Source organism: Nansenia antarctica, assembly GCF_963989245.1.
Source record: "Nansenia antarctica genome assembly, chromosome: 3".
NCBI lineage: Eukaryota > Metazoa > Chordata > Actinopteri > Argentiniformes > Microstomatidae > Nansenia > Nansenia antarctica.
The window spans coordinates 39,172,155-39,197,488 of record NC_137688.1 but is presented as its reverse complement, the minus strand read 5'-3'; the positions used below and the strand labels follow the sequence as shown (position 1 = coordinate 39,197,488).

The following is a 25,334-nucleotide window of genomic DNA, read 5'->3' as shown; positions in this document are numbered from 1 at the left end:
TGTAAATATCTATTAAGCATAACACCAAATTAGAAACTGTCAGTGGTAACTGCTTCAAAACCATACTCTCATCTTTGGTGCACAATATCTATCAGCAGTGTATCACTGTATTCATGTATCAAAGACTTCCATTTGACATACCTTCATTATGTATTTGTAAGGGAATTCTTAGATCCATTCACTGTATCACTGTATTCATGTATCAAGGACTTCCGTTTGGCTTACCTTCATTGTGTATTTTTAAGGCAGTTCCTAGATCCACTTGAGGGCCAGGATGTGAAGTGATGTGCAGAGAAGCAAAGCCATGGCTGATTCAATTTAAGCATATTGCGCTGGAGAATCATAGAATCAGTTCAGAGTAATTATCCCAATAATCCTTGCTAGTGCTGACCTGGAGGCTACTGAACGAATGACCAGTCTGAATGCTCTCATTACAGAGACAGAAGAGAGGGCACAGGCTCAAGGCAGTGAAGACACACACACACACACACACACACACACACACACACACACACACCAATAATCCTTGCTAGTCCTGACCTGGAGGCTACTGAAGGAGTGACCAGTCTGAGAGCTCTCATTACAGAGACAGAAGGAAGGGCACTGGCTCAAGGCAGTGCAGATACACACACACATACACACACACACACACACACGGATACATACACACACACAGATACACACACGCACACACACTAACACACATACACACAGACACACACGCACACACACACACACACACACACACACACACACACACACACACACACGTACATACACACACACACACACAGCCAAACAGGCGCTGTGGAGGCTACTGACAGGACTGTTTGAGAGGCGACGAGGAGTTTGGGAGGAGGCTTTAAATAGAGCAGGATTGGGATTAACCCTCCTGGGACTAGAGAGAGAGAGAGAGAGAGAGATATGCTAGCAGGGCGCTGGAGGTAACATGTAGATTATAAATGTGATAGCAGCTGGTGAAACCGGGAACAAGTCGGCAGCCGATTTATTGTTCAGACTTTATTCTGAAGAATGTATGTCAGCGTTGTTGAAAATCAATGACACACTCGCTAGTCAACTAACACAGCTTGTTTTGTGAGCCTGCTAACAATGTAAAGCATTTACATGTTGTAGTTAACTAGGTAGTAGTGGGGACTACTTACCGAATCCATTGCATTGCAATGTTTTGGCTTGACTAGCGTGTGTGTCATTGAATTAAATTAAACGTTGACATTTATTTAAAATGTTCACATTTAACATTTTGATTGGTTGGAGACTTGTTCCCCGGTTTCACCAGCTGCTGTCACAAATTATATTTCAGTATTAACCAGCATTCATTATTAGTGATAATACAAGCATACCTCAGAATATGTTGTCACCTCATTGACCTCAAGAAAGGGCTCATGTCAGCCAGCCACACACAGAATGTCAGAATTATAGACACAGAATGTCAGGAATACACTCAGAATGTCAGAATTATAACCTGTAATTGTTTTTGTTTTAGCCAATCAGTGGGCAGCGCATGGCAGACGGTAGCTGACCGCGTGAAGCAGGAGAAACACACAGTCATTGGCCTGTACCCGAACACCGTTTACCTCTTCATTGTCCGAGCGGTCAACTCATACGGTCTGAGTGACCCCAGCCCAATCTCCGAGCCGGTCAGGACACAGGGTGAGTGTGGACAGGACAAAGGACAGAACTAAAGCCCAGGGTGTATGCTGTGCATTTACACCATTTAGCAGACTTAATCGATTTACATTTAAAGATTGCAAGGTCTCCGTGGAGTAACTTAGGGAAACTTATGTGCCTTACTCAAGGGCACAATAGTGGTGGTGTTCCCTAGCTAGTGGGATTTGAACTTGTGACCTTCTGATCACCAGTCCAACTCACTATCCCACTAGGCCACCACTACCCCAGTTGTATGTGGTCCTAACTTTACAGTCAAATGGTAAGAATCTGGGATGGACTGTTCTGTAGTACAGTACACTTTTACGTTTTCCTGGCCTGAGTCCAATCTGCTCTTCTGTTGTGCCAAATGTTGAGCCAAATGTTGAGCATGCGTGAGATGGCACTGTCGAACAGGAAGTGGCTCGTCAAGCAAGCATCAACTCAGTTGAATGAGCAGAGAACCAGTCTTGCGAACACATAAACTATATTGAGCGTGCACAGGAAGTATTGGGTGCACAAGATTAAACTCAAGATCTTGCATTTGTGATGTTGAGCCAGTTTAAATCTTTATTTAATTACGTTTTAATCATACGTTTAATTTGTGCTCCCAATACTGCATGTGCATGCTTGATAGTTGATCTCATGCGACGGATTGATTGAATTTGGCACTAATCTGACGGCATACTAATGTCCTCTGTGTCTTGTTGTAGACGGGAGTCCCACAGAGCAGGGAGTGGACCACAGACAGGTGCAGAGAGAACTAGCAGAGGTGTCTGTCTACCTGCAGAAGCCTGTGGTCCTATCCCCTACCAGTGCCAAGATCTCCTGGACTGTAAGTAGAGTGAAATGGAGGAAGAATCATACATTATACTGTATTATATTGAAAACTAAATCTGTATATACTCAAGCATATTCTACTGTACTGACATTATACAGGAGTGAAGCAATATGCTGATGTCTGAGAAGCATACCTGATATACAATACTGTACATGGAAAACTGAAGAAGCACAATTAGAGTAAATAATGAGACACTAATATAGCAAACAAAAACACCAGTGTTTACTGTCACAGAGCCAATTCCACCCTGCGCGAGAAGAGTGTAAATTCACCTCCAACCTCCTCTCCTCTCCTCTCCTCTCCTGTCCTCTCCTCTCCTCTCCTCTCCTCTCCTCTCCTCTCCTCTCCTGTCCTCTCCTCTACTCTCCTCTCCTCTCCTCTCCTCTCCTCTCCTCTCCTCTCCTGTCCTCTCCTCTCCTGTCCTCTCCTCTCCTCTCCTCTCCTCTCCTCTCCTGTCCTCTCCTCTCCTCTCCTCTCCTCTCCTCTCCTCCCCTCATCCCTCAGGTGGCCCGTCAGTCTCAGTATGTGCAGGGCTACAGGCTGCTGTACCACACTACCGGCAGCGCCTGGTTGGTCCAGGATGTGGAGGCCACGCCCCAGCTCAGTACCGTCCTATCAGACCTCCAAAGCAACACTGAGTACGAGCTGAAGGTCCGCCCCTACTTTAACGAGCTGCAGGGTCTGGACAGCCCCCTGGTGCTGCTGCACACCCCTGATGAGGGTAAGACACAGGGTGGGAGGGGCTCTGCAATAACAGACATGGGTTCAAGGAGTATTTGAAATCCTTTTAAATACTTAGCCGTGAGGACCATATGCTGAAAGATGTATGCACTGTATGGTTAAAAGCGTCAGCTAAATGGCATTTATTATATTATAATATGAGTTTCCCTGGCATAATGGAACCAATGGAATAGTCCCAAAAGGGCTTGCCACTCCAGGCAGGCTCAAGCTGACACCCAAAGTCTGGAGTTCACCTGTCCCTGGTTCATAGTCCTGTATTCGTAATGCTCAGATACCGTTGCCACAATAACACACCATGGCATTTGTTTTTGCAGTCTTGGTCCTGTCCTCTGAATCGTGCTATTTAGTTTCATGTTTTCTTTCCTCTAGTCTTGAGTGCACCCCCACAAGCTGTGTCTGTGGTCCAGCTCAGTAACAGCTCCAGCATCAGTGTGTCGTGGGAGGCTCCCCCGGTCGGAGTTCTCAGTGGTGTCATCCTGGAGTACAAGGTAAGGCTACAGTGTGAGGCCAAGCTGCATCTGGCCGGTGGATAAAATTATACAATAGTCTTCTCTGACTTTCATCTCTGATGGTGGGTAGATAATTAGTGTCTACATCTGTTCATAGAGAGAGAGAGAGAGAGAGAGAGAGAGAGAGAGAGAGAGAGAGAGAGAGAGAGAGAGAGAGAGAGAGAGAGAGGAACAGTTTGAATTAGCAGGGTTCCATTTTATCCTATTTGTCAAACAAACTGTATAAAGATGAGCACAGACGCCGCGCTACGTCTCACACCCGCTGATTTTAATCAAGCATCGGTAATTACTCACTGCTTAGTATCAGTTGTCAGCACAAACACTGTTGTATTCTGCAAATAAAACAATCCAATTAATTTTGGCAACAGAATGGAATCAGTCACTGATACTGCGTTCAAGTGCTTATTGGGAAATTCTGTAACTCAGAATGGGATACTGGGATACTGGGATACTCGTGTTAAAACCAGAAACCCAAGTTGCCACAGTTGAAAGCAACCAATAGGGAGCTTTATGCGTAATTGTATGCAAAAGTCCTGGTTCTCTTGCCCTCAGTTTGAATAGAACACTGAGCCTGGGTCTGGTTCTTACCTGTAGGTGTGGTGCCTGGGCAGCGATGCGGACACAGAGAGCCACATAAACCGAACGGTGGACGGAGCGGTGCAGTCCATCCTACTGACAGGCCTGCTGCCTGGGCTCCAGTACAGCCTGGTGGTGGCTGCTGTCACCAGCCTGGGCGTGGGCGCCTACAGTCCCCCTATCAGCCTGGCACTCGGTGAGTCAGCCATACTGTACTATTGCTTGAGCTGTACTGGGCTGGCCTGGTTACACATCCACCATAATTGCTGAAATAGGGCTGGAAAAGGCAATGTGAAAGGAAAATACTAGACTATATATACTATACTACACTATATACTACACTATATATACTATACTACAGTGTAGCAAGTATAGTGTAACACTATATTATACTGTATTAGAGCCAGCACAGAATAGTCCAGGTCAGGCCTGTTTAGTGTAAAGTCACCAAGCTGAGCCAAGCTGAGCTGTACTGGGCGTTTACCGTAGGTACTGCTGGTACAGTATTGGAAAAGAAAATATCCTATATTTAGAGAAAAAATAACGCACATCCTCCTGTCTTCGGTGCTGAGCTATAACTGACAGTGCAGTAATATTTAGTACAAAACAAGGTAGCCCGCACTCACTTTTCGTTGCTCCTTTCGTTGCTCCGAAAAGTGAGTGCGGGCTACCTTGTTTTGTACTAAAGAAAATATCCTAGCCATGGAAAAGAAAATATCCTTGCCAGCACAGTACCATATGGGTCGGGTCGGCCCTATAGTGTGTAAAGCCAACTGGAGTTCTACACTGGATTAGTCCTTGACATCGATACACTCAACCCCTGAGGCCACTGAGACCCATTATGCTTGGGCAAAACCATACTGTCATATTTTAAATAGACAGGATGGGACCTAATCCACTGGGAGTTTCAAATACTACAACTACTGTAGCTATCTCATGGCATGCAATACATTCTGACACTTATCACTAACATATTACTATCACATATCGCTTATCACTAACATAATAATATATTATAACTTGTTTCTCAAAAAACGTTGTTAAAGCCAAGGCACCATTATCATTCTGTTGAATGTAGGTATTTTTTTGCACAACTCAACTTGAGCAAAATTGACTCCAACAAGACTCCTCAGCCGAATCTAATGACTCTCTTTTTCTTTCTCTCTTCCTAGACCCGCCCTCACTCCCTGTGCAGAAAGACAGCAGCCTCAGCCTATCAGAGCAGTTCACAGGCGTGGTCCGTCAGCCGGCCTTCATCGCGGGGCTGGGCGTGGCCTCGTGGATGGTGCTCATGGGGTTCAGTGGTTGGCTGTATTGTCGCCACCGGAGGAGGAAGGATCTGGGACACTACACCACTTCATTTGCCTACACACCCGCAGGTGTGGTTCTAATACAGTACACCCTCCTCACCTTCAGTCCCAAAGCATACATCAAGTATCCAACACACACACACACACACACACACACACGTGTGCACGTGCACATGCACACACACACACACACACACACACACACACATACACACACATATGGAAACTGCTGTATGTCTACCTATTGAGATGCAAACAATGTTATAAACATGCAATTTATCTATTCCATCACTGTCTCCAAATCAAGGTTGTTTGATATTATAGCTTTAGTCTCTGAATATTAGCCTTTAAATCTCCTGGCTGAGGATTCAAGTCTCACTATGAGTCTATGTAGGTCGACAGAATGTCCCTAATGAAAATGACAATTCAAATATGCATGTTTAAATCCCCAATGGGAGACTCTGTGCCCTTGAGTATGGCATATTATCATATTTTGCGATTCAGCCTGAGGTGAAAGCCTCTGCTTAACAAAGAGAGGTTTTTAATCAAAGTCCTTGTTTTTGTTTTGCTTCCAGTTGGATTTGCTCATGGTGAGGGATCTGGACTCTTCAACGGAAGGTAAGTAGACCACAGTTTCACTTTGACCCTGTAAACATGAGGGCACTTTGCTTCTCATAAAAAAAGCATTGATGCAAGGTCTCACCTTTACCTTTCTCCTAGTAGGCCTGGGATGGTGGGCTCAAGCATGGGGAACTGGCTGGCAGACTCCTGGCCTGCACCCAGCCTTGCCCACCATGGTCAAGACTCGGTCAACTGTTGCTCCAGTAAACTGGACTCTACAGAGAGATACTACAATGGTAAGAGTGTACTGACACCTTTGGCAGCTTAAAGGGATATGTATCTCTATATATCTTTTCCTTTTTATTAAACACATGTTTTACTCTATTTGACTATACATATTTAATTTGTCCAGCAGTTGGGATCTCCAATTACCTCAGCCAGTCAGAGAAGTACAACACGGCAACATCAACCGACTGTCCGATCTACAGTACCATCAACACTGGTGCCCAGGAAGACCTGCAGTGTCTGGCTTACTATGACACCTACTCCAGCACCCCATACACACAGGGTTCAGACCCGTACTCCACTACGCCCTATAGCCAGGGCCCGGACCCCTATGCCAACACCTCCGTCATCTCCAACACTGGCCTCTTCAGTCTGGAACAGGATCTGGACCAGTGGACCATCCAGTCTGGCCAGTCTGGATCAGACTACGCTAAACTCCAATACGCCAGGAATAACGCTGGTAAAGGCGGCTACAACATCTCCAATCACACAATCACAAAAGGGCCCATCGAAATGTAGCTAAAGTGATGGAGTAATCTGAAAATACATTTGATATACAGTAACTAATGTACCCTACTGCGTCTCCCTGGTTAGCATTTTAGCATTGCAAGTGGAAATTGTAGGAAACAGCAAGTGCCCTCAGTAATTCATAAATCAGGTAAAACATCAAATAGAGAGAAATTTCCCTTTGATAGGGCTGATGTGGTTGTTAGTTAGGATATAATGTAACTGCTGCCCATGTCGGTTCAGCTTGATTCTAATCGTGTGTGTGTGTGTGTGTGTGTGTGTGTGTGTGTGTGTGTGTATGTGTATGTGTATGTGTGTGTATGTGTGTATGTGTGTGTGTGTGTGTGTGTGTATTTCTTTAATAGCCAAACTGGTGAAACAGCAGTCAATGGGGCCTCCATCCAAACCTGCTCCACTCAACTGGGAGGATGTGCTGTCTCTGCCACTGCCTGCTCAAAAAGAACAGGGTAATTCCAAGAGAGACAAGAATGAAGGGAGGCCCAGGTAGGACCCATTACCATATCTCCTTTTAGACATCCCTCCTCATGAAAAGCTCATTAACTACAGCTGAGAGAACTAACAGTAAAGTTAACTCAGCGTTCTGAAGAGGCTATTAAATGCGCCTTTCTCCATAATTCAATGTCCTATTCCAGCTGTGCAATTGCTGTGTGTGTGTGTGTGTGTGTGAGAGAGAGAGAGAGAGAGAGAGAGAGAGAGAGAGAGAGAGAGTGTGAGAGTGTGTGTGAGAGTGTGTCTGAGAGTGGGTGTGTGTGTGTGTGTGTGTGTGTGTGTGTGTGTGTGTGTGTGTGTGTGTGTGTGGGTGTGTGTGTGTGTGTGTGTGTGTGTGTGTGTGTGGGTGTGTGTGTGTGTGTGTGTGTGTGTGTGTGTGTGTGTGTGTGTGTGTGTGTGCAGGTGTGTGTGTGAGCGTGTGTGTGCATGTGCATATCATATTTACTCCCTGACACCCCCGTAAGTGGTTTATGTTTAGATTTATAGTCTCCGCTCTATTTGCCAGATAATAGACCTAGAACAACAAGACAAAGAGTTAATGATGACATTGGGGACCAAACCTGTCTGGGCACGGCATGAAAGTAAAAGTGGTCCCACTTTAAGCTGATTACAACTTTGGAGGCTTACCCTTTATACTGTAGGGCATACACAGATGCTCCGTAAGTCATTTATAAGCAAATGTCATGCTAATTAAAGATTGTTCAAATTGTTATGTCACAAATGCCAGATGCCAGGACCTGTTATAATACCCATGAGGATATATGAATGGCATACAAGTATGAATGCTTTAATACACATTGTATTGTATTGTATTGTATTGTATTGTATTGTATTGTATTGTATTGTATTGTATTGTATTGTATTGTATTGTATTGTATTGTATTGTATTGTAATTCATTTAAACTGTGGAAGTAAACATTTCTGATTGGCGTTTTAAAACAGTGGTTTGTCTTTCGGCCGTGGGGTGCGTTGGCTGATGCATGGAGCGGCGCCTAGCACTTCTTTTAACAAGTTCTGACAGTTGAGATTGTGGACATAACTGGAGGGACTGAGCTGCTCTGATGGGCTGTGTCTTCTCTAATGACATTAGCCACCATCTGACACTCTGCATTAGCACTTTCCATCCTCAATAATGTCCCCTATTTAAACATGCTCCGACGCCCCCATAGTCATGACAACACAAATCATTTGTAACCCGTTATGTAGGTCATATTTAATACAAAACTCCCCCGACGTTTGTTAAATCTCTCGATATAGCTGTTAGCTCAGATATCTCTAAAGGTCTGAGTTCTGTATGTTTAATATTGACAATGTTTTTCACTTACTGTGACAGGTCCTGATTCCTGACCATGTTCCTACCAGTACTAACTCTCTCCCCTCCCTCCTCCTTCCCCTTATCCTCTCTGTACTGCAGCTCTGATGATGATGATGATGAGGAGGAGGAGGACTGGTGCCCACCTCTGCCAGCGCGGACCTACCTCATGGACAGCTCGAGGGAGGAGTTAGCCTGCCTGGCCTCCAGAGGGGAAGAGCTAACCCAAGGCACGTCCTATAGGCTGCAGTCCACAACCTCGCCTAACTCCTCCCCCCAGGAGGTGACCCATCCGTCGAATGACAGCCCGCGGCTGCAGCACTTTGACCTGCTGGCTTGCTACGGGTCAGGCTCGCAGGTCACTCAGTCCAACCCCAACCTGTTGCCCAATAACGAGGCCCATGATCTCAGCATGCCGTATCACACCAACCAATGGACAGATGCCTTCCAGGGGGAGGGCCTTGCATTAGAGAGGAGTGGCAAAGGTTGGTTGTCCACACCTGTGTATAATGCAGCTGTTGCCCTCAAAGTCCTACCACAGAGTAGATTTATGTTATTTATGTTTAGCTCACCTCACGATACAGAAGGTTAGCCAAATACTACGCAAGACAGGCAATCAATTATAGTATTGTGAAATATATAGTGTTATCATGACCCCATAACCAACTTTTAGTAATAGAGTATTTGTACATATAAATCAAATCAGATTTATTCAAAGATCTCAAGCTGACGTCACTGTTATTTTCTGTCAGGCCAATCTCCTCCGTTCCCGGCTGAATCCGCCCACACAGCCCAAGGACACAGAACCAGGACCAAGAAGAAATTCCCCAAGGAGGTGCAGCATCACAAGAGAGAGCTGCACAACCAAGGTGAGATATGACATACAGATAATAATACAGTATATTCACACACAGGTTCTACAGTATTTTCATAGTATTGTTACCAGGAGTTTGGCAAAAGTTTTTTTATTTTTATTTTTTATAATAATAATAATAATTCATTAGACTTATATAGTCATTCAAAGACGCTTTACAAACTGAAAAGATTGAGTAGTAATAATAAAAAAGAAACAAAAGGTAAATAAAAGAAAGTATAGGTGAAGTAAAGTATATATATAAAAAAGAAACAAAAAAGAAAAAACACATTTCATGGGTAAGCTCAATTTCCATGTTTAAAATGTGTTAAAAAATAGTGCGTAAATTGTGTTTCTGTGTGTCTACCATCCACTACATCCCTGAATGTCACCTTGGAGAAGTGTTTATCTGTTTAGCTATCAATCATATTTGTTGCAGACCTACCCCCTCCTCCAGCCCCACCCCCTGCAGGTGACGCCATGCAGCTGCTGGCTGATGCGTTGGGCTGCAGCCGGACGTCGCCAGACAGAGAGAGGAGAGAGGGAGACGACTCACCTGCACTGCAAAGGAGGGGAGAGTACTCCCCCTCAACCCAGAGGAAAGGGCCTGGGATGTGGGTCTCACAAGGTATGTGGTGGAAATGGAGGTGTGTGTGTGTGTGGCGTTCAGGTTCCGCTAGTGAATTCATTCAGTTTTCACCAATTGACATAACGCAGTGTAATGTGACAATTATCAATACACTCACACAATAGACACGCACAGTCAAACATGTAAACAGAACAATCCTTACATCTGCAACATGTAATCATCCCATACACGCCTACATAAATACAAGCCGACATAAACCCTATATTGTGATTGCGGTGCCGTCTAGACTAGTGCATTTCCATCTATTCATACTCATACAAATCCCCCACAGACTTAAAAAGACCCATCAGCTTAAAGCACTCACATATCCGACGGAAATCCCCTCCCTCCCTACCCACTCCCCCAACCACCACCGGAGATGGTACAGTGCAGTGGGGGGTCTAGTCTGGTGGTCCAGCACTTAGAATCTGACCCATATATTTCCAGCTGTGCTTTTGAGTGAAGTACTGGATATTGCCCTCTGCAGATGAAGGGGTAATCCCGTGCTGCCAGCCCAGTGTCCTACCCAGGAGCCAGATGGGAGGCTACGGCTCCCTGGGCCCCGGGGCCTCTTCCCGGGCTTCCACTGGGCACAGGGGTCCCGTGGCCGGAACCGGTCAGAGGAGGGACGAGGTGAGTCCGGGATCCAGACTTCAGGGACAGCAGCCAGGGCTATAATACAGTAGCAGGCCTTTGTTCTTATAGTCATTGAAATCATTTCAAATACTGGCTGTGTAATAAAAAGCTGTGCTTCATTAAGTATGCCTGGCACACAGGAACCAATGGAATAGTCTCAAAAGTCCAAACCACTGCCCATCTGGCACTACAAGCAGATCTGGCACTACAAGCAGATACTCAATGTACTTTTCGACCCAGCCCTGCTCAGTAGGGCAGCTACTGTTAGCTCCAGCAGCATGGCTGCAGCATTTGGCGGTTTTTCTTGCAGCTTTAATTTGGTTCCTGTTGCATAAAAATGTAAACCAGGGGCGCTTAGGTGGCGTAGCGGGTTAAGCGCTGACCATGTAACCGCAGGGTCTCCGGTTCGATTCCGACCGGGGACATATCCTGCATGTCATCCCTCCTCTCTCTCTCACCCATCCTTCCTGTCTAAATCTTCACTGTATCTGTCAAATAAAATGTAAAATATGAGTGGGACTGCCCCACTCAGAAAAAATTACTTGTAAACCAACTGGCTCTCCGGGTCATAATCAGCCTCTGATTGGTGTAGACAGTGCACCAAAAGACACAAGACACATTGTCTTATTGTTTTATTGTTTTTAGTCCTTTTATCCTCTCTTTTAATGTTACCATATTTTGTATTACATTGTATTGTGTGCATTGTGCTTACTTATTTCCTGCATTCTATCTATTTTTACTGTGAAGCACTTTGGCTCAGCATTGCTGTACGTAAATGTGCTATACAAATAAAGTTGACTTGACTTGACTTGACAAGGTGGACTACAGTCAATTTAAAATAATGTTTTGAGAATGGTTTACATGGAAAGTCAGTAGAATTATAAGTAACAGGGTTAGGGTTAGGGCTACAAGTAAAGCAATTTACAGGGCAGTGAATGCATGTATTTCTCGCCACACAGCCACACAGCCACACAGTGCATATGTGTACCACCATAAATACTTGTAGGCTACAATGTTTGTGTGGTAAAGCTTTGACTGAGTTACACAATCAGTGGCAGGATTAGGTTGGCACAGACCCCATTTCTGATTCGTGTTGTATGTTTGCTTTCCTTTCAGAACCTCATATAGATGGAAACAGATTGCGTGACGTGATAACATTCTCTTCAGTTTATTTTCTGTTCTTTGCTGATCTCCAAGCCTGTTGCCATGGTATCAAAGAACAACTGAAGACAAAATGGAAAGCTTCCAGGCCTGCCACCTGCCTTCTCAATATCTCTTCGTATTTTTAGCTATTTATTATTTGTATTCGTATTATTATTTAATTATTTATTCATTACGTATGTGATTTGAGCTCCTGCCGTCATCTGTACATAGACATCTTTGCCACTTTCTTTTTTTAAACGAGATCCGGGTTATAGAAAATATATTGTATTTTGAGGAAAAGGAAAGAAAAATATGTCAGAAATTACTACATATCATACAGCAGAGGTTTGAATGTACCTTATGTTTACTTGTTTACCCTGAAACCATGACGACGTTTGTGTGGTGAAAGACATGAAAATATGAGGCAGAAACTATATTAACAAGAAACTGTGTTAACATCAGAGAGATGGGTGTGCCTGTGTGTGTGTGTGTGTGTGTGTGTGTGTGTGTGTGTGTTTACAGATTCTATCTCTCATACACTCTCTGTTATTGTAGTGAGCCTCCTGCTTCTTCTCTTTACACACACAACAGACGTAATCGGTCTTCGCAACACCAGATAAAATAGCCTTGTCATTTTAGGTTGTGATGCTGAACATGTGTAAATCTGTACTGTGTACCCTTGTTGAACACTAGTTGATTTGTTCTGTCATCATTTTAATAATTTGTAAAAAGACCAATAAAATATTTGTTTCTCTAAAACATTTGTTTTCGCAGCCTATTGTTTTAAATCAATCTACAGGTGCTGTAGCACCTTCTGGTAGGAATAACTTGTGATATTAATTTTCATCAACAAAAATATAAACATTTCTGGGTCATTTGCAGTGCATATTGTGGATATATTTGGAATATCAAACATTAAATTAGTGAGAGACAAGCTGGTGAAGACAACCAAACTATTAAAGAGGAGAAAAGTACCCTGTGTTAGTGGCTGGAGCGTTGTACAAAGTAGTATCTCAGTTGTGTTGCATAATATTAGACTGGATATGTGGTGAGGTGTGTTAAATCAACTGTCACGCTGCAAGGGCTAGAAAAAAAAGCAGGGTGAGCTTTCACTTTACTACTTGAGACATGCTTGCTTTCCCACGGGTCTGTGAAGTAAAAACTCCTCTGACTAGAATATGAACCTCTTTCAGGTTGTGCCTAGCATAGAGAGCTCTCAACAGACTACATTCATATCAATAATGAATTCATGCAGCCATCTCTCAATACTGTCTCAAGCTGCTTGCAGAGATCCCATTGTGAGGAAAGAACATGAGAGGATTGGTTTGGCTCCTACAAAAAAGGAAGGTTTGAATACCATTGGTTGGTTTAAAGTTGTAGTTTTATATCAGGTTTAAATAGCAAAATAAATAATGATTATAATAATTTAAACCAGGCCACTGTTGAAATAGTGAGATGAATATCGTAGGGATATAAAGGGCATCTTTTCTGGACACAATGCTTCACTGTGGATCTTGGTTGAGGAGGTGTAGAAATTTAGAGGAGGGCAGGGAGGGAGGGACAGTCTATTGTGCTGAGGTCAATGGCCTCTGGGACCCACTGATATTGAGGATAATCCTGTTGAAATGTAAGGAGTTTAGCAATGGGGACATTGTTTTCTAATATTGTTATTGCTTGTTTGTGCCATGGATTAGACACATGATATACAACACACACACACACACAGCCTCCTCTCACACCACACACACACACACACCAGGGTTTCCGTTAGAAAAATTTGCCGCCGGACATCGTGTCCGGGAAGATTTCGATTTACCGGACAAACGTGAATTATTCCGGTCATCATATTAAAATATAATAAAAAAAATTTTTTTCTAAATCATATTTTTTTTTCTCCAAATCTAATATAGCTGTTTGTCGCGGTGATTACTGTTGTGTAGCGACCTATATATGCCATTTAATGTCTATTTCTCATCCGATACGATTAGATGCGAGCTATATAATAATATAACATGATTCGCATGCGCGCTATGCCATTATGTCCAGCGCTGAACGGGCGCCTCACTGGGAACTGAACAGACAGCATCGATCAATGAACGGACTCCACATTACGTTAACTGAAGTTTGTTAAATTGTTTGGGATTAATGTGAGTTTTCAATTTTCTCTTTCCAGTTTTACCCTTTTTTTTAAAATTTTATCAATAAAACAACGTCATTTCTATAACCAGGGGGGTGTTCCATCGACGTCGCTGGAGGAAAGTCTGGGCTTGTTTTGACAAGTCTCGCGAGATCTATCAAGATATGCCTGGATCTTTTTAAGAGTCTCGCGGGACTTGGCGAAGTGGGCCTAGGTTTTCCTTTGGCGACGTTGATGGAACACCCCCCAGGTCTCGCTGGTTGGGAAGGCATTTTCGTTTAGCTGCCTGTCAAATCATACTTAGGGGATAGCCCTGTAAGCTCATACGGGTCTGTATGTCGTCCTGAAGACCGGCTGTTAGATCATATAGCTGAAGTTTGTCTCCATCTTACAACACTACTTTACATTGTTAGCAGGCTCATAAAACAAACCGTGTTAGTTGACTAGCGATGTGTCATTGATTTTCGACAACGCGGAAATGTATTCACATTTTTCGAAAGAAAAGTCAAAGCATTAGAACGTAGAACGGAACATCGCACGCGCGCGGAAAGCCACCGGCCCCGATTTGGCCAGAACTTTTTTTTCCGTCAGGAGATTTTCTTTTTGTTGCTTGAATCCCTGGGCTCCCCCGCACACCGTGATTTAATTCGCACACTGTCTTAGTGTAAATGTTGTCCGTTTCGTTTGTTATCCTTGTTATTGTGCGATAAAGATAAGGCTTTCCGCTTCGGGCCACCATTTTCAGCTGGGCACCGGACACACACACTCGTGCACGCGCGGCACTGCCCGAGAGAGAAGGACCCGCCCCCTTTGGTTAGCCTATAGGCTGGCTGGAGGGGGCGGGTCCTTCTCTCTCGGGCAGTGTGTGTGCGTGGGTGTGTGTGTGTTTGGTGCTCAGCTGAGAATGGTGGTGATTATTTTCACCGGACATTTTGTCCGACGAGTTTTCAGTTTGTCGGACTTCAACAAATGTTACCGGACAAAGACCGGTAATTACCGGTTAACGGAAACCCTGACACACACACACACACACACTCACACACACACACTCACTCACACACTCACACACACACACACACACACACTCACACACACACACACACTCACACACACACTCACACACTCACACACACACACACTCACACCCACACTCACACACTCACACCCACACACACTCACACACACACACACTCACTCACACACTCACACACACACACTCACACTCACACACACACACACACACTCACACACACACACACACTCACTTACACACTCACACACACACACACACACACACACACTCACACTCACACACACACACACACACACACACACACACTCACTCACACCCACACCATCCAGTGCTTGACTCAAACAACCACACTCAGTTGCAGAGGCAAAAGTATGGCCACTCCACATCTGACACTTTTTTATTCAGAACAATTTACAATACTTAGAATCCTCATCTACACACAGTAAAAACATTAACAGAAGACAATATGTAAGGGTTGGGGAAGCGACCTTATTGTGGAGCGACCCTTTGGCGCCCTCTGGTGTTTTATGTATGCATTTGTCTGTCCTAATTAACTGATTTGTACCTGGTGTGTGTTGTTTGGCTGTGGCTATTTAGATCCCTCTGTTTCCCCTCTGGTTGTCGGTTGTTCACTTCATGTTGCGTTTGTTGTATGTATACGATTCTTCTTAGCCTTATTGTTCCTCGCCGGATTAGGAAATAAGTATAGTTGACGATTGTAAGTACATTGCTCTGCCTTGTTCCTGTTATTATTTAAAACGTTTATCGGAGACTTGTTTTCTCCTCTTTTGTTTATGCGCTTACTGTGCGGTTATTATTTGTTCCGTTTACTCAAAATAAAGAGTATCGTTATTATTTTACTCCTGCTTCCGTCTACTCTGTTCTACTCTGCGCCTGGGTCCAAACACATTACCCCATCGTAACAGAACAACCGACCATTATGGACCCAGCAGATGTAGAGCAGATTCGCACGGTGCTGAATACCCAGGGGGCTATGGTAGCCCAGCAGGAGCGGAACCAGCTGGCGATGTTTGCGGAGATCGAAAAGCTGACCATCGCCGTGACTAGCCTGGTGGCCGCTCAGGCCAACCCCACTCCACCAGCGGCAGCAGCAGCAGCAGCTATGCCTCCTCTACCGCCGGTGACCACGCGGGAACCCCGACTACCTCCTCCCGAACGCTATGATGGACGTCCAGAGGGCTGCAGAGAGTTCCTGACTCAGTGTTCACTGATCTTCAGCCTGCAGCCCCTGTCCTTCCCCACCGAGCACTCCCGAGTGGCCTACATCATCACCCTGTTGACGGGCCGTGCCCTGTCCTGGGCCACGGCCGAGTGGGAGAGTCAGTCGCCGGCGTGCTCCGACGCTACAGCATTCACCCGGGAGTTACGCAAAATATTCGACACCTCCCGGGTGATATCGGGGCACGAAGCCGGTCGGCGGCTCACGGCGTGTCGACAGGGGGATCGCTCGGTGGCGGATTATTCTATCGAGTTCCGCACTCTAGCTAGGGAGGCGGGTTGGGAGGAGAAGGCCCTGGCCGTACTCTATACCCAGGGGCTCTCGGAGGCGATGAAAGACCAACTTGCCCTCCGGGACCTCCCAGAGCGGCTAGACGGCGTAGTGGAGCTCTCGGTGCGTGTGGACAATCGGCGCCGAGAGCGATCACGTGAGAGGGGCTCGTCGAGGGGCGCTCCGTTCCAACCTCCTCCTGCTAGGGAGGCGACTCGGCGGTTCCCGGAGGAGACCACGGAGGAGGAGGAGGCCATGCAGTTGGGCGCAACACACCTCTCCAGCACAGAGAGGCGGCGTCGGCTGGACGAGCGGCGCTGCTTCCGTTGCGGTCGCAAGGGTCACCGCTACAGTGCCTGTCCAGGGACCTCGGGAAACGGGGCAGCCCGCTAGTATCGGGAGGGGTATTAGCGGGTAGGGACATACCCTCGGGTTTCAATGACCCACGAACCTTTTTTTCTGTTAAGGTGCGGTGGGGACACTGTACCCAGCGAGTTCGGGGTCTGGTGGACTCAGGGGCAGCGGGGAATTTAATGCACGAAGGCCTGGGGGTGGGGGGTTCCTTTGGAAGAATTGAAAGAACCCGTTCCTGTTCGAGCCCTAGACGGCCGGCCATTGGGGTCGGGGATCATTACCCAGCGCACTATGCCTGTACATATCCAGGTGGGAGGGGGTCGTTGGGAACTCATACGATTTTTTATTGTGGCCTCTCCTGATTGCCCTATTGTGTTAGGTCACCCCTGGTTAGCTTCTCTCAACCCCCGCATTGACTGGTCCACAGGTCGACTCTCCCTCGAAGCAGGCTCCCTCACAGTGCGTACTGAGTCTCCGCCCACGACTCTCGCATCCCCGTTGCAGCCCCAGTTCTCGCCTCTCCCCCTTTCCACCCCTCTTCCTAATTCCCCTGGCCCTGCTTCCCCTTCCAGCCCCGACCTGACAGGGGTGCCTCAGATATATTGGGACCTGGGGGAAGTGTTCAGTAAATCTCGGGCCGAGAAATTACCCCCCCATAGACCCTATGACTGTGCCATCAATCTGCTGCCGGGTACTGTGCCGCCGCGGGGACGCCTGTTTTCCCTCTCTCGCCCGGAGAATCTCTCCATGAATAAATACATAGAGGAAGCACTGGCCGCGGGTCATATCCGTCCTTCCACCTCGCCCGCTGGCGCAGGCTTCTTCTTTGTGGCAAAGAAAGACGGGGGACAGCGTCCCTGCATCGATTACCGCGGTCTAAATGACATTTCCATAAAGAATCGCTATCCCCTGCCCCTCATGGATACCGCCTTTGAGTCACTGCAAGGAGCAAGGGTGTTTACCAAACTGGATTTACGCAATGCATACAACCTGGTGAGGATGAGGGAGGGGGACGAGTGGAAGACGGCTTTTAACACGCCTAACGGACATTATGAGTATTTAGTCATGCCCTTTGGTCTCGCTAATGCACCCGCAGTATTTCAAGCACTAGTCAACGACGTACTGCGGGATTTGATTGGTCATTCGGTTTTTGTGTACCTTGACGATATCCTAATTTTTTCCAAAGACATTACTCAACATCAACGTCATGTCCGTCAAGTCCTTCAGCGCCTCCTCCACCACCAGTTATTCGTCAAGGCAGAGAAATGTGTCTTTCACGCCGACACAGTGTCATTCCTGGGGTTCATTATAACACGGGGGGATTTAAGCATGGACCCTGCCAAGGTTAGTGCGGTGTTAGACTGGCCCCGCCCCTCCTCTTTGAAACAGTTACAGCGGTTCCTAGGGTTTGCTAATTTTTATAGACGCTTTATCCGCAATTTTAGTGCCCTAGCTGCCCCTTTAACTGCCCTCACCAGGTCTACCCTCCGTACGTTCGCCTGGTCCTCGGAGGCGGAGGCCGCCTTCGTGGACCTCAAGCAACGGTTCACCTCTGCTCCGGTCCTAGCCCATCCGGACTCGGAAGTACCATTCCTGGTGGAGGTGGACGCCTCAGATCTCGCGGTGGGGGCGGTGCTCTCCCAGAGGTGCAGGAAGGATGGGAAGGTACATCCCTGCGCCTTTTTCTCACGTCGGCTGTCCCCGGCCGAGTGTAATTATGACGTAGGAAACCGGGAGCTGCTGGCCATTAAATTGGCTTTGGAGGAGTGGAGGCAGTGGCTGGAGGGGGCCGCACAGCCGTTTGTGGTGTGGACGGACCACAAGAACCTGGCCTACATCCAGGGGGCTAAGCGCCTCAATTCGCGTCAAGCCAGGTGGGCGCTGTTTTTTACACGCTTCCAATTTTCCATCTCCTTTAGGCCGGGGTCCAAAAACGTCAAGCCGGACGCCCTCTCCCGGCAGTTCGATCCGGCGGACCGGGAGGAAAAACCCCACCCCATTGTTCCGGAGACCCTTATTGTTGCCCCTGTGTCGTGGGGGATCGCTAAAGTGGTGAGCGGCGCTCAGGCGGGAGCCGGATCCGGGGGGAGGACCCCCGGGGAGGCTGTATGTTCCCAAGACTGCGCGCTCACGGCTGCTGCAATGGGCGCATGCGTCGCCCCTCACTAGCCACCCCGGGGCTGCCAGGACCCTGGACTTTATTCGCAGGAGGTTCTGGTGGCCCACAGCGGAGAGGGATACGCGCGCCTTTGTGGCAGCCTGTCCTGTGTGTGCGCGCAGCAAGACATCTCGCCAGCCTTCAGCGGGGCTACTCCGACCCCTCCCCATCCCCAAACGCCCCTGGTCCCACATCTCCCTTGACTTTATTTCAGGTCTCCCTCCCTCTGACGGGTTCACTACCATCTTGGTGGTAGTGGACCGTTTCTCCAAGGCGGCCCACTTCATCCCCCTCCTCAAACTCCCCTCGGCCCGAGAGACGGCCGACCTGGTGGTGCAGCACATCTTCCGGGTGCATGGTCTCCCGCAGGACATGGTGTCGGATCGGGGTCCTCAGTTCGCTTCCAGGTTCTGGAAGGCGTTCGCGACCAGCCTCGGCGCCTCCGTCAGCCTGTCCTCCGGTTTCCATCCACAGTCCAATGGGCAGACGGAGCGTGTCAACCAGGACCTGGAAGGCGTGCTGAGGTGCTACGTCTCCGGCAATCCGGCGACGTGGAGTCGGCGACTGGCGTGGGCGGAATACGCCCACAACACCCTCCTCTGCTCATCCACTGGCCTATCCCCCTTTCAGTGCCAATATGGCTATCAACCCCCCCTATTCCCTGAGCAGGAGGAGGAGGCGGAGGTGCCCTCCGTCCAAGCCCACGTCGGTCGCTGTCGCCGGACCTGGAGGCGGGTGAGGGCGGCGCTTCAGCGGGCGTCGGCTCGGTCCCAGCTTCAGGCCAACCGCAGGCGTCGCCCGGCCCCGATCTTTCGCCCGGGGCAGAAGGTGTGGCTCTCGACCCGGGACCTTCCCCTCCGGGTCGAGTCCAGGAAGCTAGCGCCCCGGTTCGTGGGTCCGTTCAAAGTGGTGCGGCGGGTGAACCCGGTGGCGTATAGACTACTACTCCCACCTTCCATGCGGGTTCACCTGACCTTTCATGTGTCCCTACTGAAACCCTTCGTCACTTGCCCCATGTCCCCACCACCCCCCCCTGTTCCCCCGCCACGCATCATTGATGGACAGACTGTTTATACAGTACGGAGGATTATGGATTGCCGGCGGAGGGGTAGGGGCTTACAGTTTTTGGTGGATTGGGAGGGGTATGGGCCGGAGGAACGGTCCTGTGTGCCTCAGAGGGACATATTGGACCCAAAACTAATTACAGACTTCCGCCAACTACATCCTGAGGCACCCAGGTGAACGGCAGGTGCCGTTCGTCGGGGGGGGATACTGTAAGGGTTGGGGAAGCGACCTTATTGTGGAGCGACCCTTTGGCGCCCTCTGGTGTTTTATGTATGCATTTGTCTGTCCTAATTAACTGATTTGTACCTGGTGTGTGTTGTTTGGCTGTGGCTATTTAGATCCCTCTGTTTCCCCTCTGGTTGTCGGTTGTTCACTTCATGTTGCGTTTGTTGTATGTATACGATTCTTCTTAGCCTTATTGTTCCTCGCCGGATTAGGAAATAAGTATAGTTGACGATTGTAAGTACATTGCTCTGCCTTGTTCCTGTTATTATTTAAAACGTTTATCGGAGACTTGTTTTCTCCTCTTTTGTTTATGCGCTTACTGTGCGGTTATTATTTGTTCCGTTTACTCAAAATAAAGAGTATCGTTATTATTTTACTCCTGCTTCCGTCTACTCTGTTCTACTCTGCGCCTGGGTCCAAACACATTACCCCATCGTAACAACAATACTTGTCATGTTTTTATATCACTGATACAACGTTAGGATTATGAATAGGAGGACTGATCTGATATAAATGAGAATATACATAGATTAGATTAGATTCATATTTTTGGGGCAAATATGACACCCACTTCAGCATCATAAACTATAACTGTTGTATATGCTTGTATGTCTTTATATCACTGTTAGATGATGAGATTATAAACATGAGAGGATATGATCTGATATAGATCAGTAGAAACGAATACACTAGAACATTATGGACACAACAAACATCCACATCAGCATGTTACAGTTATGTTCATAGATATGTTTGACATTATTGGTGGATGATGAGATTATGAATATGAGAAGAATTCATCTGATATCCGGAGATGGGTAGAGATGAAAGTAAGTATGTTTGATTGAGGAATTCTGTAGATACATAACAATGAGCACACATCATTATTCTGTCTGTTTGTCTGTGACACAGCCAGGTAGGATGAGTGAATTCAATGATCTGCATGTTTTCTGCATAATAGTATAGGCTCCATATTCAGGTGTATGACTTGAAAGAAGGCAGCATCTAGTGGTGAGTAGAAGGTATTACCTCTTACACACACCCTGTGCTGAGTTGTCACTTGTCACAACAGATGTGAGCTAACTGAAGGTCTACGGTGACCACAGCTGTCACAATATAACTACTGTAAATATGGTTTTAGTGGAATTATTGATCATTTTGGCTTGAAGTTCAAAATCTCAAACTGTTTCCGTAAGCGAAAAATCAGCTGAAAGACTATTTACAACCACCAGCTTTTTGTACCAGCTTTTTTCTGTTTTGGTTAGTTTTAGGTAGAACCTCTTTCTTTTTTTTACCAAAGCTGGGATTCGACCAATTGTAGATAGCAGTCTGCTGCACTGTGCCCTCAGAAGTATGTTTGATTTGTGCAGCAGTGTTTCCTGGGCAGTTGGGCCAACAGTTCTGGCTAAAGTTTCTCCTCACTCCAATGCCTCCTTTATTTAGTCTTCGTCTCGTGGAACAACTCTCCACTGACACTTTTGACAGACAAACAAATTGATACCTTTTAGACTGTGACTTCCTTTCATATTAAATACAAAACATTTAATTTAAGACATTGGCCACCATTTTGCATTTATATCAGATATTTTGCATTACAGAGTCATAGGGTGACACATTTAGGGTGACACATATACTACACATCAATGTAACTCATACTGATTTCTTGATCACATTTCTGAAGAATATATTGAATTCTATCTTCTCACAATTCATGGAAATTCTATCACCCATTATCTCAGAATTTGAATTCTGATCTGATGTTGACTACTCATGAAGTCAAGAATAGAATAATAACTTCCATTCAACTAATCCAACATTCAAGGACCAATAAAACATTATATTATCATCATTATATTTTTTTGAATCTGGAAACTATTTGAAATTAACTTTTCCTGCAATAGTGTGGGATCCTATAGCCAAGCCATGTTCACCGTGGATGGTATGGCAGCATTTTGAATTGAAACCACTGTGTCATCAGTATTACTGAGACTTGCCACCCACGCTTTAATAGTTTTGTATTTTCAGCAGATTCCCTAAAACACAAAACTCATCCCCTGTGATTGGTTGTGGCTCAGCATGCTCCATTGTTCCACTGGGCAGTTTGTTCGCTTGGTTTCCTACGTACAAACAAAACTTTCCTGCCAGTCTGCGCAATATTGGGCTCCGGAGTTCTTTGACAACCCCCCTGTAATATTGGAATCTCTCACTTTTTTCTGAAAAAAGAGGATAAATAAAGGTAGGTGATTCATGTATAAACCTGTAATGTGCAGACAAAGATGTGATATTCTGTATTATTATTATTATTATTATTATTTCTGCTAGAAAATTAATAGTTGATATTTGTTCTTTGACACAACATAGAAGACATGGCGATGGAAAAATATGAAAGGAATAAAAGGAAAAATATGCATAATTGTGTGTTGCTCAGGTTGCTCTGACAAATTACCTGAACTGTTAGTATGGTTAAATGTAATGGAACATGAATATGAACGTTTTGAAAGATTATGTAGGGAATATTTCAAATATGGTACAAACATATTTGCATCATAGTGGTCAGCACTTTCCATACAAGACCCTTTGAACTATTCCAACCAAACAGTTTAGTCTATGCTGAATTACTTGAAAATCATCCATTAACCAACCATGTGCCACTATCCCAGCCCATTGTACTCTGGGTTCAAATTACACATTGACTCTTGGGGGGGTGCCTAACGATTCTTTGGGGTGCCCTCCCTCCCCACACCACCAATATATATATTCAGACCCTGACTGTAGTGTATTGCACTGTATGTAACTCTGTTCTACCATTTAGTCTACTCTGTATTGGCCAACCTGTTGATGATACAGTACAAATACACAACATCATCCCATCCCATTCTTCTGTAGTGTTCTGCATGTAACTGTGTTCCTCTGTGTCAATCAGTGTGCTTGGCAGGATGTATAGCTTCATGGGTGGAGGGTTGTTCTGCGCCGGAGTCGGGAACATACTCCTTATAGTCTCCACGGCAACCGATTATTGGATGCAGTACCGACACTCCAACAACTACATGCATCAGGGCCTGTGGCGCTACTGTGTTCCAGGAAAATGCATGACACACACAGATAGCATTGGTAAGAACAACAGTCCATGACTAGCTGTATATTCTCCGTATTGAAGTCATAAAGGCCTTTTTAGTTTACTATTTTCCTGAAACAATATATCATGTATGTATCAAGCATAACTGACCGTAGTGTGTGCACATTACAGTATGTTACAGTGATAGCAACAAGCAATAATTTCTGTTGAGGAAACAACCAATAAAGATGTATTATACTGTATTGTATTATATCGAATTATAGTACTAGATAAGTAACCTACTCGGTCTCAGTCTTGCCCTCTCTGTGCCCACTCTGCCAGCGTACTGGGATGCCACCCGTGCCTTCATGATCCTCTCCCTGCTGGCCTGTTTCATTGGCATAGTGATAGGCGTCATGGCCTTTATCCATTACTCCTCCTTTGATGGGTTTGACAAGACGTTCGCAGCCGGCATCCTCTTCTTCATCTCCTGTGAGTGTCTGTCCTCCTGTCTCATCCTTTTCTTCCCCTTTCACTGTCACTCACTCTGAGGTCAAAAAAGAGTTCTTACATTTACATTTTTGGCATTTAGCAGACGCCTTTATCCAAAGGGACTTACAACAAATACATGTGTCTAAGTAAGTGAATCATCTATCCATCAGTCAGGGACCATTGGCAATCATAATGCTAGAAAAATAAAGATTATTTTTTCTTTCTTCTTCCTTTGATGTCCGAGGGTTCTGTATGGAACCAAATGGTTCTCCTACAGGGGCAAGCCTAATAACCCTTCTCAGTTTTGGGCAAAACCATTCTACGAGTATGTTCATAAACGTGGCGAAAGGGAAAATAACATTTGAATTACTTTTTGCAGGCTTCTTTGTACTGCTGGCAATGGCTGTCTACACAGGGGTGACAGTAAATTACTACGGTAAACGATACGGGAACTGGCGCTTCTCCTGGTCCTACATAATGGGCTGGGTGGCCGTGGTGCTCACATTCTTCTCAGGTATGGTGTAGCACATGCTCTCTGAAGATATAATCAACATGCATAGAGGCATACTACTTTTAGAATAATAAAGTATTATTGTTATTATTTATTCTATTCTAAAAAAGGACCTAGTGGGGAATGTATCTCTATTAATATTTACATATTCCTGTTATCTCTTCAAGGTATCTTCTACATGTGCGCCTACAGGATGCACGAGTGCCCGAGAAACTCCAATTCACGCTGATCTGATATAATCACACACACACACACACACACACACACACACACACACACACACACACACACACACACACACACACACACACACACCCACAGTACTCTATCAAGAATGACTGTGAGAAACTTTGCTATCCCTGTTACCTGGGATCACACACACATCATTTCCTGTTTGCCTGATCAATATTGAAGAACAAGTTAAATAAATTGATATAACAAAATGTCTGTTTTTCCTCTTCTTTATCAAGTGATGTTCATCAGTAAGCTAAATTAATTTACTATGAAAGTAAAATGTTAAAAATGTATAGTCATTAAGACAGATGTATAGTACGGTAGTTCAGTAGGTTCAGTAGGTTCAGTAGGTAACATTAGGTCAACATATGATGTGTCTGACGATAAATTATTTCCAAGCAACAGAACTCAAGGATGACCAAGGATGTGAATTCAAGAGATTCTTGTTTTTTTATAATTTGCAAAATGTGCAAAGTCAAAAAC

At 45.8% G+C, this 25,334-nt stretch overlaps 2 protein-coding genes across 2 annotated transcripts in view; both read left to right on the top strand.

Annotated features, from left to right (window-relative positions):
* LOC308152973 (roundabout homolog 2) overlaps window positions 1-12,153 on the top strand; it is a 44,404-nt gene extending 32,251 nt beyond the window's left edge. Inside the window, 16 exon segments of the mRNA XM_080526044.1 lie at window positions 1,505-1,671; window positions 2,379-2,500; window positions 3,011-3,227; window positions 3,617-3,735; window positions 4,351-4,528; window positions 5,466-5,711; window positions 6,218-6,260; window positions 6,363-6,499; window positions 6,619-6,948; window positions 7,361-7,499; window positions 8,920-9,302; window positions 9,570-9,686; window positions 10,088-10,104; window positions 10,106-10,298; window positions 10,786-10,931; window positions 12,051-12,153. Of these exon segments, the coding sequence (XP_080382170.1) occupies window positions 1,505-1,671; window positions 2,379-2,500; window positions 3,011-3,227; window positions 3,617-3,735; window positions 4,351-4,528; window positions 5,466-5,711; window positions 6,218-6,260; window positions 6,363-6,499; window positions 6,619-6,948; window positions 7,361-7,499; window positions 8,920-9,302; window positions 9,570-9,686; window positions 10,088-10,104; window positions 10,106-10,298; window positions 10,786-10,931; window positions 12,051-12,062 (2,566 nt within the window). The 3' untranslated portion in view covers window positions 12,063-12,153.
* Window positions 12,154-23,495: 11,342 nt separating this feature from the next.
* Window positions 23,496-24,846, top strand: lim2.3 (lens intrinsic membrane protein 2.3; the record flags this gene model as incomplete). The annotated part of the gene is made up of 4 exons (XM_080526058.1): window positions 23,496-23,670; window positions 23,957-24,106; window positions 24,486-24,620; window positions 24,785-24,846. The coding sequence occupies 4 exons, from the start codon at window positions 23,496-23,498 to the stop codon at window positions 24,844-24,846; spliced, it is 522 nt and encodes a 173-aa protein (XP_080382184.1).
* Window positions 24,847-25,334: the final 488 nt, after the last annotated feature.